The 16827-nt window shown below is 56.2% G+C and overlaps 1 protein-coding gene across 1 annotated transcript in view; it reads left to right on the top strand.

Moving 5' to 3' along the window:
* Positions 1-6446: 6446 nt before the first annotated feature.
* Positions 6447-16827, top strand: part of ADAMTS17 (ADAM metallopeptidase with thrombospondin type 1 motif 17) — a 90689-nt gene continuing 80308 nt past the window's right edge. Inside the window, exons 1-3 of the mRNA XM_070400340.1 lie at positions 6447-6525; positions 6920-7293; positions 15611-15782. Of these exons, the coding sequence (XP_070256441.1) occupies positions 6447-6525; positions 6920-7293; positions 15611-15782 (625 nt within the window). The remainder of the gene's footprint in view (positions 6526-6919; positions 7294-15610; positions 15783-16827) is intronic.

Raw genomic sequence — 16827 nt, 5'->3', positions numbered from 1 at the left:
TCCTCTCTGAATGTAATAAAAAGTATATTAAAAAACAAAAATAAATAAATGAAGAGGCCTTTGCCAAGTTGCCAAACTTTTGGTCCTTGCGAATAAAACCTTCCACCAGGGGGCCCTCAAGCTCTGGTGAAGGAGAAGAGGGGAAAGGACAAAATCCACTGGTGTTTAAAGGGAGAGAGGGTCCTGGCCAGTGTGGCTCAGTGGTTGAGCATCTGCCTATGAACCAGGAGGTCACAGTTCCATTCCCGGTCAGGGCACATGCCTGGGTTTTGGGCTCGAGCCCCAGTAGGGGGCGTGCAGGAGGCAGCCGATCCATGATTCTCTCTCATCATGGATGTTTCTTTTCTCTCTCCCTCTCCCTTCCTCTCTGAAATCAATAAAAATATAGGGGGAAAAAGAGAAAAATAAAATAAAATAAAGCTCAAAACCCTGGAACAATGTAATAAGCCAAGTCAAATTATGGGCTTTGGGTCCAGGAGGCACGTCCAAGAACACAGCGGTCAGTGTGGTCACTCTGATGGGAGCTGCTCAGGGACACGTCTGGCCCGTGTCCACTGTGGGGGTGTCTGTGGGCTCCTGCAGGGGCCGGCTCGGCCTCCCAGCACCCACTGCGGCCCCTGCCCGCAGCGCACACAGCCCAGGCCTGGGAGTCAGAGAGTGTGTGTGACAGTGATAGGGACTGCAAGCACGCACAGGGACCGGGAGGGAGGGAGAACAGCACAGACAACCAGAGAGAGAGAGGGGGGAGGGGGAGGGGGAGGGGGAGGGGGGGCTGGGGTGTGAAGGAGCCAACAGAAAGCGGAGAGCCCTTGAGAGCCAGCAGGTGTCCGAGTAGAGTGGGAAGTGGTCCCCTCTCCCTTCTCCTTCCCAGGCTCTTCCTAATTCTCCCGCACCCCGCTCTCTGCATGGCCCCTCCATCCCCACTAGCCTCCATCTCTCCTCTCCTCCTCACCGCCACACCCTGTCCTGCCCGCCCCCCCTTCTTCTCAGGGTGGAACTTGACCACAGCCGGGTGTGCTGGTGGCTCCTCCCACCTGTCCGTCTGAAGAACCCACGCGCCTCTGGCCACCGGCCTGCCCACCCATTGGACCTCTGCTTTGGTTCCTGGGACCTTGTTCTATCAGCATAAAATGTTCCCAGGCTGAAGAGGGTGGGACCTGCCCATGCCTCCTAGAGCACGTGCCAGCGCCAGCCAAGTTCAAGGCCTGCCCCTCCTGCCTCCCTCACCCCCCCTCGCTCCCAGCACCCCACCGGCAACCCCAATAGCCATGGTCTTGGCTCTTTAGTGGAGAGGTGGCTGCGGGTGGCCTTGGGGATGTGAGCTTCCTGTGCTTGGGACCTGGAGAAGCCAGCAGGAGGGTGGCAGAGAGATGAGCAAAGGGGGGGTGCAGGCAGATCCCCTCCCCTCCCCACACCCACACCCACACGCTGGGGCGCTGGAAGGGCTGGGACCCCTGGGGAAGGGTGCAGGGCCGCCCCAGCCTCCTCTCCTGCTGCCTCAGGACAGGGAGGAAGAGGAAGGCGAGGAGGGTCAGGGACACCACACCTGGCTTGAAGGCCCTGGCTTTGAGCAGGGGCTTGGCATCCTTTTGGCCTTCAGGCTCACGTGCCGTCTTGTGAAATCTTAGCACTTGACCCAACTCCCACGACCCACCCCACCTGCAGCGGGGGCCGGAGGGTCCCCGGGGAGAAATAAAGTGAGGTAACCGTGAAATCAGGTCCCAGGGAAAAAAAAGAGAGAGAGAGAGAGGGCTCAATTCCCCCCTTCTGTTCTTGGCAGCCACTTCCAGAAGGCTCCGGGGAGGGGGAATTTGATAACCAGGCAACTGCACCCTTAGATAGCCGGCCGTCTGGCCCTTAGCCAGGGGCACGTTTGCAGAGCGGAACGGGAGTCATTTCTACAAAATGCATTTGTCTCTCAGCTCTAAGTGTCTGTCCCCACACCCCTCCCTCTCCCCCTTAATGTTTCTTCCTCCCTCCCTCCCTCCCTCCCTCCGACTCGACTCTTTTTCTCCTCCCTCCAGCTTTCTCTGGCACTCCTCCCCTACCCTCCCCCAAGGATGGGTCTTAGCGGGACTGAGATGGGACCCGATCACACTGCATGGTACCCTCACGGGCCACCCAGAACCCTCTTTTCTTCTCTTCCATTATTTTCCTCTCAATCCCTCGCCTTCCATTCCCACAGAGAGGAAGGCAGTCTGTATGTTTAACGTATGTCTTGTCCACTTTCTGTCTTCGAAGCTCAGTGTCGTTTTGAGCTTTCATTACATAAACATAGTGTCAAATGATTCACGTTTTCAATTCAACACTGCCTTTTGCCACAACTTCATGGAGATCTAGTTGACACTCAACATGCGGCCCGCGGCCCGTGTTTGAAGCGCACCAGTGGGTAAGTGCTGACGCGGGTACACTCGTGAGCGATCACAGCGATCTACACAGTCATCAGCCCCCTGACGTGGCCTCCTGTCCCTTGGCCATCCCGTCAGCTTGTTAATACTGTGAGCTGCAATGACTGAGTTTTTAAAAATACATATTCATTGATTTTGGAGAGAGGAAGGGAGAGGGGGAGAGAGAGAGGGAAACATCAGTCACTCGACCAGTTTGACCCATCACCATCGGCATTTCCTAAAATCAAATATAAATCGGGGTCAGCTCCCTTCTTCCGCCCGTCCTTGCATTACATTCGAGCCTCGTCCATCAGACCAGCTGCTTTCCTGGAGCAAAGAAAAGAACAGGGAGAGAAAGAGGGACTCGGGAAGCGGAGGGGCGGCGCTGAGGTGGGAGAAAGCTGGCTGAGAAGGGCCGGTGTGCGGCTGAGTGACAGAACATACGGTGCTTTGCTCCGTCGTCTGTACGGGAGGGGAGTTGGCTGGCTGGGATGCCGCTCTGTGCTCACGCCTCACACTCTAGCCCAGAGGTGGGCAAACTTTTTGACCCGAGGGCCACAATGGGTTCTTAAACTGGACCGGAGGGCCGGAACAAAAGCATGGATGGAGTGTTTATGTGAACTAATATAAATTCAAAGTAAACATCATTACATAAAAGGGTACGGTCTTTTTTTTTTTTTTAGTTTTATTTGGCCCGAGGGCCATAGTTTGCCCACGGCTGCGTCTAGCCCCTGTCCTGCTCATTTAGAAAAAAAGGAGTGCAAGGTCCTCTTTGTCAGAGGCTGCCTCCCCCCGCGCTTCGGAAGGGACAGGAAGATACAGTTGTCTTTTCAACACGGACATTTGAAAGCCGTGGACATTCAGCTCCAAAGCAGTTTTTGGGGAGGGGGTGACTCAAGATGTTAGGGAAGAGCAGGGCTAGGGGTACATCAGTAGAAACCCCGAGGGAACAATAGCTAGACTAAAAAACCTCAGTGTTTTCCCCGGCCGGTGTGGCTCAGTTGGGCATTGTCCCGTGCACCAAGAGGTTAGGGGTTCGATTCCTGGTCAGGGCACAGGCCCAGGTTGCAGGCTCAATCCCCAGTAGGGGGCGTGCAGGAGGCAGCCGATTGATGTTTCACTGACACATCGATGTTTCTCCCTCTCCCTTTCTTTCTAAGAATCTATTAAAAATATTTAAAAAATTTTTAAATCAATGTTTTAAGGAGCAGTAACTTGGACTTGTTCCGCAATATCACTACCAGGGCCTGGTTGGGTGAGCCGAAATTTCCAGACAGGGGTGATCCCCAGAGTCAGGCAGGAATGGCCTGGGTGGCTAGGGCACCCCTTCACGGTGAAACAGACCCTGGAAGTGGGGAGGTGCATGCAGACCCCACAGGGGGAGGTTGGCAGGAGTCACCGAGGGGATGAGGATGCTGGCCAAGTAGCTGCATTTTGAGCCGGGCTCCAGGCTTTACAAGGAAAGGGCGAAATAAAAATCAGGAAAAAAATTAAAAACTACAAAAAAAAAAAAAAGAAAGAAAGAAAACAAGAAGAACCCAGGCCTTTGGAGCTGAGGAGAGCAAGCCTGTGCTTGCATTTCACAGCAGTTCTGGTTGTAGAAGGAAGAGGGGACTGATGCCAGACGCCCCCTGCTGGAGGGCATGGGACATCTCATGGGCTTCTAGGAGGAGGGATGGGTAGTGGCTCCAGGACCAAGTGAATTTAGACTCAAAGGAATCCCCTCTGACGCCCTCTCTCCTCACCTCCTGCCCTGGCCAGTAGCTGGCCAGCTAGTTCTGGAAGTCTGGTTTCCTTTTCATGAGGGACTCTGCACACATAGGCTTCCCCACTGGGTTGCCATGGCTACTGGTTTCCACCAAAGTAGATGCTGCTGCTGATGATGATGAGGGATGGGTAGCTCAAGGACCAAGTGAATTTAGTCTCAAAGCGTTTGTCATGGGAATCCCTTCTCGCACCCTCTTTCCTCACCTCCTTCCCTGGCCAATGTAGTCAGTTGGTTCTGGAAGGATCATGGCTCTTCTCCCATCTATACACGGATGGAGCATACACATGGGTCTAGGCGCCTGCACCCAGCTCACCAGCTCAAGAAAGGCCCAAGTCAGGGGGGACAAACGAGGGTCAAGTTTGGGCTGAGGGCCCGCAGTCCTCTTTATACTGCCCAGGGGTCATCTGCTTTCAGTAGCAATAGTAACAGGCACGGTGATGGCTGTCAGCACCCAGACTTGACTGTCGGGCATGAAGTGTCCAAGAGAGGCACGTGACCGACCTGCTGGTGTCTGTTCCAGCAGCATGATGGGAAAGCTCTCTGCCCACCAGGAGAGAGTTGTTCACAAAATGCAGGTGGACACGCCACACCGTTGAAGAGCTTTGTCAACAGTGAGCGCAAAGAACTTTTTTGACCCAGAGCCAACCAAGGCCAGCTGCCCTCATGTCACATTCAGGCCTCTGCTGCCACCTGTAGGGCTTCGGTGGGCTTGCGTGTCTTGTGTTCATCTCCCCCTGACCCCTGACTCCTCCATCTGTGAAATGGGTTTAAGCCCTGCCCTTCCCAAAAATTAAGACAAGGCTATTTGTGTGTGTAAACATGAAATGCGATTATGGCAAATAGTGATTTTTTATAAAATATGCTTTTATTGATTTTAGAGAAGAAGAGGGATAGAGAGATAGAAACACCAATGATGAGAGAGAAGCATTGATTGGCTGCCTCCTGCACACCCGCTACTGGGGATGGAGCCTGCAACCCGGGCATGTGCCCTGACTGGGAATGGAACCCTGACCTCATAGGTCGACACTCAACCACTGAGTCATGCTGGCTGGGTGCAACTTGTTTTAAAAAAAAAAAAAGTTTTCTCAACTAGTCTTGATGTCTCTCCATGTGGTTATAAACACCAAATTACTACATTTTTTTGTTCATTGATGCCTGGTGTTCTGTTAGCCATGTATCTGATGATGGACATACAGGTTTTTGCAACTTTTTCTTTTTCTCTGAATAGTGTGCTGTGGTGACCATCCTTGTCCTTGTGCCATTGCTTCTCCATGGTAGTTAACCAGATGGGAATTACAGAGCTGCTGGGTGTATGCATTTTAAATTTTACTACTGATTGCCCAGTTATTATTTAAAGTGGCTGCGCCAATTTACACTCCCACCCATGGGCACAAGCGTGTCCTCTCCGATTCTCGATGTTTCCCAGCTCTTCAGTTTTGCGCAGTCTGGTTGCTGTCTAGTTGTTGCTTTAGTCTGCATGCGTCTGTTAGGTTGACAGCGACTCCTTCAGCCTGACTCCAGTGGCATAAGCACTTGTTCTCCTGGCTGCTACTCACCGGCTTTCAGTGGCAGGCCTTTGAGGTGGGTGTTTGGCCAACAAAAGCTGCACCAAAAAGCTCACCATGACATTTCTCCATCTGTAAGAGGGTGTGGCCATACCTGTTCCGCTGGCTTCTGTGAGGATAAAGACAACGGGTTGTGTGAAGGGTTTGGATAAATACTGCTGTGTTGGATGTGGCCAGCAGTCAGGTGCAAACACAGGTGTGCAAGAAAGTGCCCAGCGGCACACATCCAGATGCAGAGAGAACGCGCTTTTAGGGATGACACGGTTGGCCAGGACGCTTTCCAGCCTGTCGTCTTGTGCAGCTGGGGTGGCAGGGTCAAGGGATTTCAAAAATGAGAATAAACTCCTAAGATTAGAGACTTCCCCATGGTGGTCCCTCAAGGTGTCCCCTCCTGGGTCCTCCGGGGTCGCGCGCCACCTGGCGTCCGGTCTCCGCCACTGCCCAGAAACCACGTGTAAGAAAGTGCTTACAACCTAACAACACACCCTGGTTTGGACCCGTCCTAGCCAATAGGCGAGGGGGAGGCGGGGCCGGGGAAAGCAAGCGCCCAATCACCTCCTGTTCTCCGAGGAGAGGGCGGGGCTTCGGGTTTACCACGTTGGGTTTGTCCGCAGCGCTAATTACTTTTTCCAGAGGCAGGAGGAGGGTTTCACTCCGGCTGGCGCCGCCGCCTCGCGCGCTCCTGCTCCGCCGCGACCATCCGGGGGGCTGCTCCTCCCAAGTACCATGTGTGACGGCGCCCTGCTGCCTTCCCTCGCCCTGCCCTTGCTGCTGCTGCTGGTTTGGGGACTGGACCCGGGCACAGGTAGCGCCCCCTCTCCCGCCGTCCTTCGCCGGTGCCTCTTGCGACCCCCTTGCTTCTGCCTTCCCGAGGCGTCCAGGCGGCCCGCGCCCGCCCGTGCAGCGCTGCTCGGGAGGCGATCGGCTGACAGCGCCCAGGCCGACGAGGCGCAGGCCGCAGCCGCAGCCGCAGGATGGGGTTCCGAGCCGGGCGGCCGCGCGGGAGACCTTCCCCGGGTGGTCGGGCCCGGGCGGAGGCGCTGGCGGGCACGGAGGCGCCGAGGCGAGGGCCGGGCAGAGCGCGCCGGCTCGGGGTCGCGCTGTCCGGGTGCTGTCGCGACCCGCGCGCGACGGGCGGCCGGCGGGAGAGCGGGCGGGCGGGCCCCGCCGCGCTGACACGTCTCCTCTCTCCCCTTCAGCTGTCGGCGACGGGGCGGCCGACGTGGAAGTGGTGCTCCCGCGGCGGGTGCGCCCGGACGACGTGCACCTGCCGCCGCTGCTGCCCGGGGTCCCCGGGCCCCGACGGCGGCGGCGCCCCCGCGCGCCCCCAGCTGTCCCGCGCCCCCCACCCGGCGAGCGCGCGCTGCTGCTGCACCTGCCGGCCTTCGGGCGCGACCTGTACCTGCAGCTGCGCCGCGACCTGCGCTTCCTGTCCCGCGGCTTCGAGGTGGAGGAGGCCGGCGAGGCCTGGCGCCGGGGACGCCCCGCCGAGCTGTGCTTCTATTCCGGCCGCGTGCTGGGCCACCCGGGCTCCCTGGTCTCCATCAGCACCTGCGGCGCTGCCGGCGGCCTGGTACTGCCCCCTCCTCCGCGTCTGCCCCTCAGTCTGTCGCGGCGCAGGGGGTGGCCCCCCCAGGAGGGCTGGGGTTCGGGTGGGGTGGGGCTGCTCTACCGCAGACGGAGGGGAATGCGTCTCAGCCCGCCTGGCAGTACCTGTCAGGCCCCCAGACGGAGAGGCGCACTTGGCCCAGGCCCAGGTGTAGCGAGTGCGCTATCTGCACGTGTGCACTTCATGGGGCACACCTGCTGGTGTCCGTCTCGCCTCTTCTTGGCTGTGGGGATGGGTGGTGGGCACTCATTCCCCTCCCTCTGTCCCTTTGAGACCTCTGTGCATGGAAAGGGGAGCTTGGGGGCTCCCGGGCGGGCCACTAACCCACTCTGATTAGTTGTGAACCAGGAGGGAGAGGGTGCGTTTGTGGGGCATCCACCCTGAGCCAGGCCCCAGGAGTGCTGACTTTGCACATAAGATTCTCCCTGTCTCCTGTGGCCATAGCTCTTCCTCTGTCCCCAAGACCCCACCCTGCTGCACAGGAGGCACCAGTACGCCAAGGGGAGGGGAGGTTCTTGTGCACCTGCCTGGACTCCCAGTGGTCACTCAGGTGGCCAGCCAAGTGCTTCTCAGCTCTCGGTGCCCGAGGAGCGCACATGGCTGGCACATGGCTGCCCCCAGCAAGCCTGGCAGAGGCTCAGGGCATGAACCACACAGCTGCGTCTCTGTCTATTGCCATGCCTGGCTGCCGGGGAAGCGGTTTCTTGTTTTTATTTATTTTTTTAATATTTTTTATGGACTTCAGAGAGGAAAGGAGAGGGAGAGAGAGAAACATCAATGATGAGAATCATCAATTGCCTGCCTCCTGCACGCCCCCTACTGGGGATGGAGCCCGCAACCCGGGCATGTACCCTGACCAGGAATTGAACAGTTCATAGGTTGATGCTCAATCACTGTGCCGCACGGGCTGGGGCAGGGAAGCGGGTTCTGACATGGTTGTGTGTCTGTCCTTCCCAGGCACAAGGAGCTGCTTCCCCCACCTTGAGCTTCTCTGGTTGCAGCTTCTAGAATTCCCTCGCCCTTCCTCACGCTGCCACAAAGCCGGACAGCCTGGGGTCCAGGTTCCTATGAAAATTCTGTTTTCTTTTGAGCAATGTAGGGGACCCTGGGGGGAATGTCCTAGGACCGGCATTCGCCAGTGCCCCAGTCTGGACGTTTCTGTGCCCTGCTCTGAATGTGATCTCCTTTTGCTCAGCCAGGAGAAGTTGATTTCTGGGGTTAAACCAGGAAAATGGACCGTAGGCGGAGGGGGCAGAGAACGCGGGCTGTGGGCAAGGAGGGTTAAGTCGGAGCGAGAAAGGCCCCGGTCGCGGTAGGCCTGGGGTCAGGGCCGGATCACGTTCTGGGAGGGACTGGAAGGCCCACATCATTTTTGCTGTTGTTGCCAAAGTGTTTAAAGTCTAGGTCACATCCCTGTACTGTACATGGAAACATCTGAATCCCATTTGCTGCGGTTTAGTGAGTTTCTGTAGAGGTCAGAGTTTAGACTTCTCGGTGTAAAGTTTCCAGCGAGTAGCTAGCTATCTGCGGAGGAGCCGGGGGTGGAAATCTGGATCGCATCGGTTTAAATCCCCACCGAGTGAGCGAGTAAGCAAGCGAGCGCTGGGCCCTGTACAGATGGCATCTGAGCCATGAGAGTTCATGTCAGTCCTCCAGGCTTTCGGGGCTGCCCTTCCCTCCGGCGCCATGTGAGGGCGCTGTGCTTTAGATAAAGGAACAGGGCCAACAGGCTGAGCTGGGCCCTGCCAGCGGCGGGTGGACCTCTTAGACCAGAGATTTAAATTCCTGCCCCAGCCCTCGCTTCTGTTGTTTAGTCTGCCCTGTTCCTCCCGTCCCTGTGAGCTGGATGCTGGGCCCTCCTTCCTGATGTGCACTCTGGCCGGAGGCAGGAGGGGACAGGCAGCCTGGGGACTTGGAGGGGACGGTAGCCTGATGACTTGGTTTGCAAGGTGGTCCGGACGCACGGAGAAGGGAAAGAAGCGGGGAGTAGGCTGACCAAGGGTGCATGGCGCTCCGAGTTTGAGACGGTACAGATGGGTGGGCACCTGATGGTCCCTCTTGACCGTGTGGAAGCACTGGGAGGTGGAGACCTGGCGTGTGCATGTATGTGCGCGTGTGCGTGTGCATAGCATGTGCCAGGACAAGGCGTGGGAGACGGGCAATGCCATGTAGATAAATCTTGGTGGCCATAGAACCAGGTAGAGCAGGGGTGGCCCACTTCATCTGTAAAAGGCCGAATAGTAACTACAGTGGGGCCTTGACTTAGGAGTTTAATTCGTTCCGTGACGGAGCTCGTAACTCAAATCACTCAGATGTCAAATCAACAGTGAACGAGTGAGACACGTGGTGCTGGGCTGATGTTGTGGCGTTCACTGTGACGTTCGCTGTGCCAACTAGCGGTGGGGTGTCTGAAGCTGGCTCGTAACCCGAATTTTAGCTCGCAACTCAATGCAAAAAATCAGCCGAGAGACCGCTCGTATCTCGAAAAACTCGTTAGTCGGGACACTCGTAAGTCAAGGCCCCACTGTATTTTAGGGATTGCGGGGCCCCATGGTCTCTGTTGCACCTACTCGGCGAGAAAGCAACCACAGAGGGTAAATAAACAAATGGAGATTCAATAAAACTTTATGGAACGATGTTGAGTATCAAGGAAATCCTGCCACTTCTAACGTCCCCACAGTGGCTCAGGGAGCAGGGGCGGGAGACACAGTCCTGCTCCTGCTGGGCGGGCTCCTCCGTGCTGTCTGTCTCCTGGGCTGTTTTGTTGTCGTTAATCCTCACCCGAGGATATTTTCCCATTGATTCTTAGAGAGAGTGGAAGGGAGGGGGAGAGACAGAGAGAGGGAAACATCGCTGTGAGAGAGACACATTGACTGGTTGCCTCCTGCATGCGCCCCGACCAGGACTGGGGATCGAGCCTGCAACCGAGGTACCTGCCCTGCCCTTGACCGGAATCGAGCCCGGGACCCTTCAGTCCGTGGGCCGACGCTCTACCCATTGAGCTAAACCAGCGAGGGCTCCGGAGACATTTGAAGGAGGGGCACAATGAGACTAGATCCTCCCTTCATTGTTTAGGGGCCTGAAGGGTAAACCTGCCCCCCACCCTCTGTGCTCGCCAGTGGGCACAGGTGTGGGCCCGTGGTGTCTGCTCTCTCTGAGTCTCGTTTCGGAAGGCTGGGCAAGCCGTGTGCGCTGCTTGGAGCTGCAGAGACCCCCGGCTCAAGCCTTCGCTGTTTTCTGTTTATGCGGCTCCGCTGTATTTACATTTCCCAGAGCCCTCGGAGGTGGCGTAAGGTTTTGGAAGCGTGTCCGTAGCTGTGTCATTTCAAAGCCATGACGTTCGCGCCTGGGAGGAAGGTATTTCCTGCCCCAAATAGTTGACGTCAGTTTGGACCCGCCGCCGCCCGTGAAGAGGACCAGATCTCGGGATGCCAACGGGGCCGGAACCCGGTTCAGCTTCCCGGGATTGGCAGTGGAGACGGAACTCCAAGGTTGGAATGAGTGTCTGTGCCGCTTGTGGGAAGAGGGGGGGGGACTGCCACCCCTGCCCGTGAGGACACACAGTGGGAGGAGGGGGGGCCCTGCCTGCGGGGTCGGGAAGCCGAGCAGTTACCCTGCTGCTGCCCATGAACGCTGACAAACGGGGTAGTCCACGCGTCAGGCTCTGTCCGCCCCTTCGTGGCCGAGGCTGGGCTGCCAGGGCCGTGCTGTGCTTGAGATGCTGGGACCAGCCCGGACACCCGGGAGCTCTGGGCTGTGGGAGGTTAAGAAGCTGGGCCCATGCTCTAAAGGGTATGGCTCAGTGAATAGAGCGTTGGCCTGCAGACTGAAGGGTCCCGGGTTCGATTCCGGTCAAGGGCACGTACCTTGGTTGCAGGCTCGATCCCCAGCTCTGGTCGGGGCACGAGCAGGAGGCAACCAATCGATGTGTCTCTCTCACGTCGATGTGTCTCTCTCTCCCTATCTTTCCCCCTCCCTTCCAGTCTCTCTCTAAAAAAAAAAATCAGTGGGAAAATATCCTCGGGTGAGGATTAATAACAACAAACAAAGAGTTACCAGACTCCGGATTGCTTAGAAAATTGCCTGCTTTTTCATGCAACACCACATGGCCACATAGAGCAGCAGCAGGAATTCGTCTTGGCAAAAACTCTATGGTGCGGGGACCATTTGGAAGGGAGCAAGTAGACCAAACTGCAGGATCACACGCCGTGATATTGGTACAGGTGTCGGGAAGGGGCCTCGTCCCGGGTGACTCATTGATGAATATTACTTATCCGCGGGCAGCACAAACATACTTGCAAGACGCAAAGCCCATTGTTGGAAGCTCCATGAAAAGAAATAGTTGAGTGGCGGTGAAGGAACGGAAGAGGAAGGCAGAGGACAGTTTTTGGAATTTGGATGGACGGAGGGACAGAAAGGGAAGAACTTGGACCAGAGAATGCGAAGCTTTCTCTGCAGACGCCCCCGTGGCCTTGAAGTGACCTTGTCCACCCACCACCGCTCCGGGGCGCCGGGCTGCCCGTGACCGTCACCCAGGGCACGTAATGAGATCCCCTCGTTTGAACTTTCGCTTTGTTGGCAACGTCTTGGAAAAGAAAACGGAGCTGGAGACGGGATGATGAACTGAAGGCATCTCAGACGGATCGCATTCTTGGAGTTCATTTCCTGAACTCTGAGCTGCTGCAGCTGGCCGACCTCGGATGTGTCCAGCGGGAGAGGTTTTTGCAGCCAGAACCTCAGAGGGCCTCGCAGAGCCACCGGTTAACCTCTCCCTGCGCACGGATGCACAGTCATGTTCTTGTTCTTTTTTAAAAAAAATATTTTTATTGACTTCAGAGAGGAAGGGAGAGGGAGAGAAACATCAATGATGAGAGAGAATCATGGATCGGCTGTCTCCTGCGCGCCCCCTACTGGGGATGGAGCCCGAAACCTGGGCATGTGCCCTGACCGGGAATCGAACCGTGACCTCCCGGTTCATGGGTCAACGCTCGCCCACGGAGCCACGCTGGCCAAGGCACGTTCTTGTTCTTCAAGAAATGAGACTGCACGGCCGACTGTCAGGGGCTATGATCTTAGAGCGGGTCCCTTAGCTGCTCGTGGAGAGAGGCCATGGGCGAAGCCTGTGCAATCATTGAGTGAGAGCTGGCCACCAGGCCTGGGAGACACGTCTCTGCTCCTGCCCCACAGGCCGTTCCCAGGCCTTCCCAGTTATAAATCAGCCAGGCAGCCAGCATTGTTGACAGCAACCGGCTCACTGTCACACACCTGCCAAGGGCAGGCTGCTCTGGTCGGCTCCCATCCAGCCTCCGAGAGAGGGAGGGAGAGATGCCGGACGTTCCTCGGAGGGTGGTCCAGGTTCGCCCAGGACAAAGGTGTGGTGGAGCCTGCAGGCAAGGATTGGGGCTGAAGGGGGTGGGTCTCGGGTTCTAAGACTGGGTGAAGGCCAGGCCCATCCCGAGATGAGGGCCCGTGAGTCGGCTGTGGGATCGGGATGGGAGGTGGCTATTCTAGGAGATGGTGGGAGCTGAGCGGAATGGACAGGTGTGTGGAGTAGGTGAGGCCAGGCCCTGGATGCCCACCCGAGGCATTTGGAATTCACCCAGGAGCCCTGGTTCTCATCCTGCGCTGGCATCCGACTTCCCCGGAAGACTTGTTCCCTGGTGGCGAGGCCCCACCTCGCCTGAGAGCTGGAATCCCTGGCAGGGCCCCAGGTGCTGCTGTTGGTCTGGGGCCTCGTTTGGGGGATCGCTTGCCCGGTGCAAAGAGGAACCTTTCTGGCTATTGACGTGGGAGTCTCTGGTGATAGTAGTGGTGTGAGGGGGCGCAGAGGAAGTGACAAGCCAGGATGTGGGACCCTCCAAACAAGACCTAAACCAGGGTGGCCGGCATGGCTCAGTGGCTGAGCATCGACCTATGAACCAGGAGGTCACGGTTCGATTCATGGTCAGGGCACATGCCCAGGTTGCGGGCTCCATCCCTAGTAGGGGACTTGCAGAAGACAGCCGGTCTGTGGATCTCTCTCTCTCCCAGTCCTATCATCTCTGAAATCAATAAAAATATATATTTTTTAAAAAGGAAGGCCTTCTAAAGCAAAACCTCCCCCCGGGGCTAGACCGCATGTTGGCACCCGTAGGATTTCTCACCGAGGCCAGATTCTCTCTGTATCGAGTTCCATTGAACTACCTGCTCACGGGCCTTGTGAATGCAGAACCCTGGCATGAACAGATCCCACCTGGCTTGGAAAGGGCTAGACCCCAGGCGACCTTTGACCTCCAGCCGCCTGAGCATTTCGGAAAGGGTCCATCCAGCCCCTTGTTGGAGTTGAGTGTCTCCTCCAGGGAGTGCAGGGCTCGTGCGGGCGGGACCCATCCCATGGCCCGGGCCATACTCGCTCTCTGTACCTGTGGGTCCCCCGCAACCCACCGCTGCCTCCCTCCGCCTGCTGCTTTGGTCTCCCCGAAGTACCTCACGCTCGAGTTGCAACTTCAGGGGAGAGGCACGCAGACCGTGCTTCCCTGCGGGTCACGCACCGCCAACTGTAAGAGTTTTATTTGGGCCATAAAATCTCTGAGTTGTTCTTGGCAGACGTTCTAATGAATTAGAGACCTTGACATCTGCTCAGAGCCGTCCATATGGTCTCACCCTGTGTGTTGAGGACGGAAGGTTGTCGGCAATCGGGCGGGGCGATCCGATTGCCTTTGGGAAGGTGGAGGGGTCTGCTTCTCGAGGCCTGAGTGAGCTCCCAGCTCGAGACGTGGAGGGATCGCTGTGTGGTGGCGGGTGGCAGAGCGTCTCAGAGGGTAGTCCCCGGATGGCAGTGGCGGTATCGCGTGGGGACCTGTCAGGGGGGCACGTTCTGGGTTCCACCCAGACGTCCAGGGGACTTTGGAGTTTGAGACACGCTAGTTTAATGTGTCATCGCTTTTAGACAACGGGGTGGGGCAGAGAGAAGGAAGGATCCTGGAGGAGTATGTCCCAATTCGGGGAACAGTTCTACACATCGTGTGTGTGTGTGTGTGTGTGTGTGTGTGTGTGTGTGAGTGTGTGTCTGCGTGAATAATATTCATTCTATTAAAGCAGCGGTTCTCAACCTGTGGGTCGCGACCCCTTTGGCGGTTGAACGACCCTTTCACAGGGGTCGCCTAAGACCATCCTGCATATCAGATATTTACATGACGATTCATCACAGTAGCAATATTACAGTTATGAAGTAGCAACGAAAATAATCTTATGGTTGGGTCACAGCATGAGGAACTGTATTTAAAGGGCCAGAAGGTTGAGAACCACTGTATTAAAGCGACTGATGAAAAATCCTAGTTCTTACATTTTTCGTTCAGTTTACAAAGCCTGTTTCATTGATCATCCAACAACTCTTGGCAATCCCCTTTTTAGGGGGCTTTGAATAATTTTGGGCCCCACTTACAAATTTGGTGATTAACAACTTTTCGACCCTTCACACTGTGTTTAGAAATCTAACATATTCAGTTTCATTTTTAGGTTCTTTGGTTAAAAAACAAACCCTCGGCCCTGGCTGGCATGGCCCAGTGGCTAGGGCATCGGCCTGTAGATGGAAGGGTCGCAGGTTCAATTCTGGTGACGGGTACATGTCTGACCGATTCCATCCTCTATTTAATTCTAAATATCCCCACGGGGGAGACCCATTTTCTCATTAAGGACAGAATTGTCATTCATTCCCAACACGTTTGGGGTCTCCTCCTCAGCTGAACTTTTGGGGATGGTTTTAACAATTATTTTAAAAATCAAGTTTGGCTGGCCGGTGTGGCTCAGTTGGTTGATTGTCATCCCATGCACCGGAAGGTTGCCGGTTCGATTCACGGGCGGGGCACGTGCGGGCTTGATCCCCAGTAGGGGGCGTGTAGGAGGCAACCTATCAATGTTTGCTCTCACATAGATGTTTCTCTCTCTCTCGCTCTAGCTCTCTCTCTCTCCCTTCCCCTTCCTTTCTCTCTAAAAATCTCTTAAAAATCATATTTTTTTTCAAATTTGCTTTTATTAATAAATACATATTTCAAAGCAAACCTGGAAAATGGGTGCTGCTCCATATATCGCTTGGACCACCCACAGCTGTGGGTGGGATGCCTCAAGGCACACACAGGCTCCTCCGCGGGCTCCGGACGCTGGGCCACCTGCTAAGAGAAAGCCCAGGTGTGGGAACCAGGCCACAGTCAGGTGGCCTTGCTGCCCCTGGGCTGCCGGGTCCCGGGTGAGTGTGAACGAGTGTGACCGACATCCCGTGTTTTGTGTGTTTTTTTCCGGGCAGGTCGGCCTCATCCAGCTGGGGCAGGAACAGGTGCTCCTCCAGCCCCTCAACAGCTCCCGGGGCCCGCTCGGCGGCCGAGAACACCTGCTCAGGCGCAAATGGTCCCGGGCACCCAGCCCCTCCGCCCAGGCCCAGGCCCAGGCCCCGGGCCCGCTCTGCCAGGTGCTAACAGGTGAGTCTGGAAGACGGGACGACTGACTCCCATTTGGCGCCGTCGCACGTCCCCTGACCCACCCCCAGGATGTGTCCCCACCTGCAGCGGAGTCCCGTGAGCTGGGCCTCTCTTTGAGGGCGACTTGGTTATTTAGAAATGAGCTCTGCAGCTCCACTCAGCTGTTTTGAGCCGTCCTGACCCTGCCCAGGTGGTGGCCTCCCCTTAGCTGAGGACAGTGATGGCGAACCTATGACACTCGAACTCATTCTTTTGGTTGATTTTTCTTTGTTAAGTGGCATTTAAATATATAAAATAAATATCAAAAATATAAGTCTTTGTTTTACTATGGTTGCAAATATCAAAAAATTTCTTTAAGTGACACGGCACCAGAGTTAAGTGAGGGTTTTTCAAAATGCTGACATGCCGAGCTCAAAAGGTTCGCCATCACTGTCCGAGGGCAAGCCCGTTGAAACCTCCTTTCCCCTCCCCACAAACCCACACCGTCCACGGCTGGTCAGGTTGCGTGTGGGATGCTGGGCCGGTGGCCCGCCGCCCTCCTCTGCAGGGGTGTGACCGCGAGGATCGCTGACGGGACGATAAACTGCGCTGGCGTTTGCATTTCTGTCCCTGGGGTTAGAGTGGAGGCATCCTTTGGAGGACGGACTGTTTAGCCTCCAACAAAGGAAATGAAACTATTCACAAAAGCAGGGCGGGGAGGATGTGCTGGAAACCAAGTCAAAACAAGAGCAGTCATGCAAAGGTGCAGAGAGCAGTTCCTGAGGTGGCTTGGAAAATAACCTCCCCCACGTCTCATGGCCTCCGCGGTGCGTGCGGGAGAGACAGGCAAATTGGAGGCCCTGCCCCTGGGGGAACGCAGACCAGGGAGAAAGGTGTATGTTTTGCTTTGGGTCCTTCCTTTGCACCGGGGTCTCGGTGAACTTGGTTGCTCCGTTGAGAAGGACAATGGCCGCTATTAATAGGCTTATCATCAGCATCGAACGTTGGGAGTTTAGCAACAGGGAACATTGATTGATTACTGAGGCGCCAGCAGCTGGCATTGTTG

This window comes from Myotis yumanensis, unplaced genomic scaffold (genome assembly GCF_028538775.1).
Source record: "Myotis yumanensis isolate MYYU_CA2020_CCGP unplaced genomic scaffold, mMyoYum1.0.hap1 SCAF_20, whole genome shotgun sequence".
NCBI classification, from domain to species: domain Eukaryota; kingdom Metazoa; phylum Chordata; class Mammalia; order Chiroptera; family Vespertilionidae; genus Myotis; species Myotis yumanensis.
This window is presented reverse-complemented; position numbering and strand designations above follow the sequence as displayed.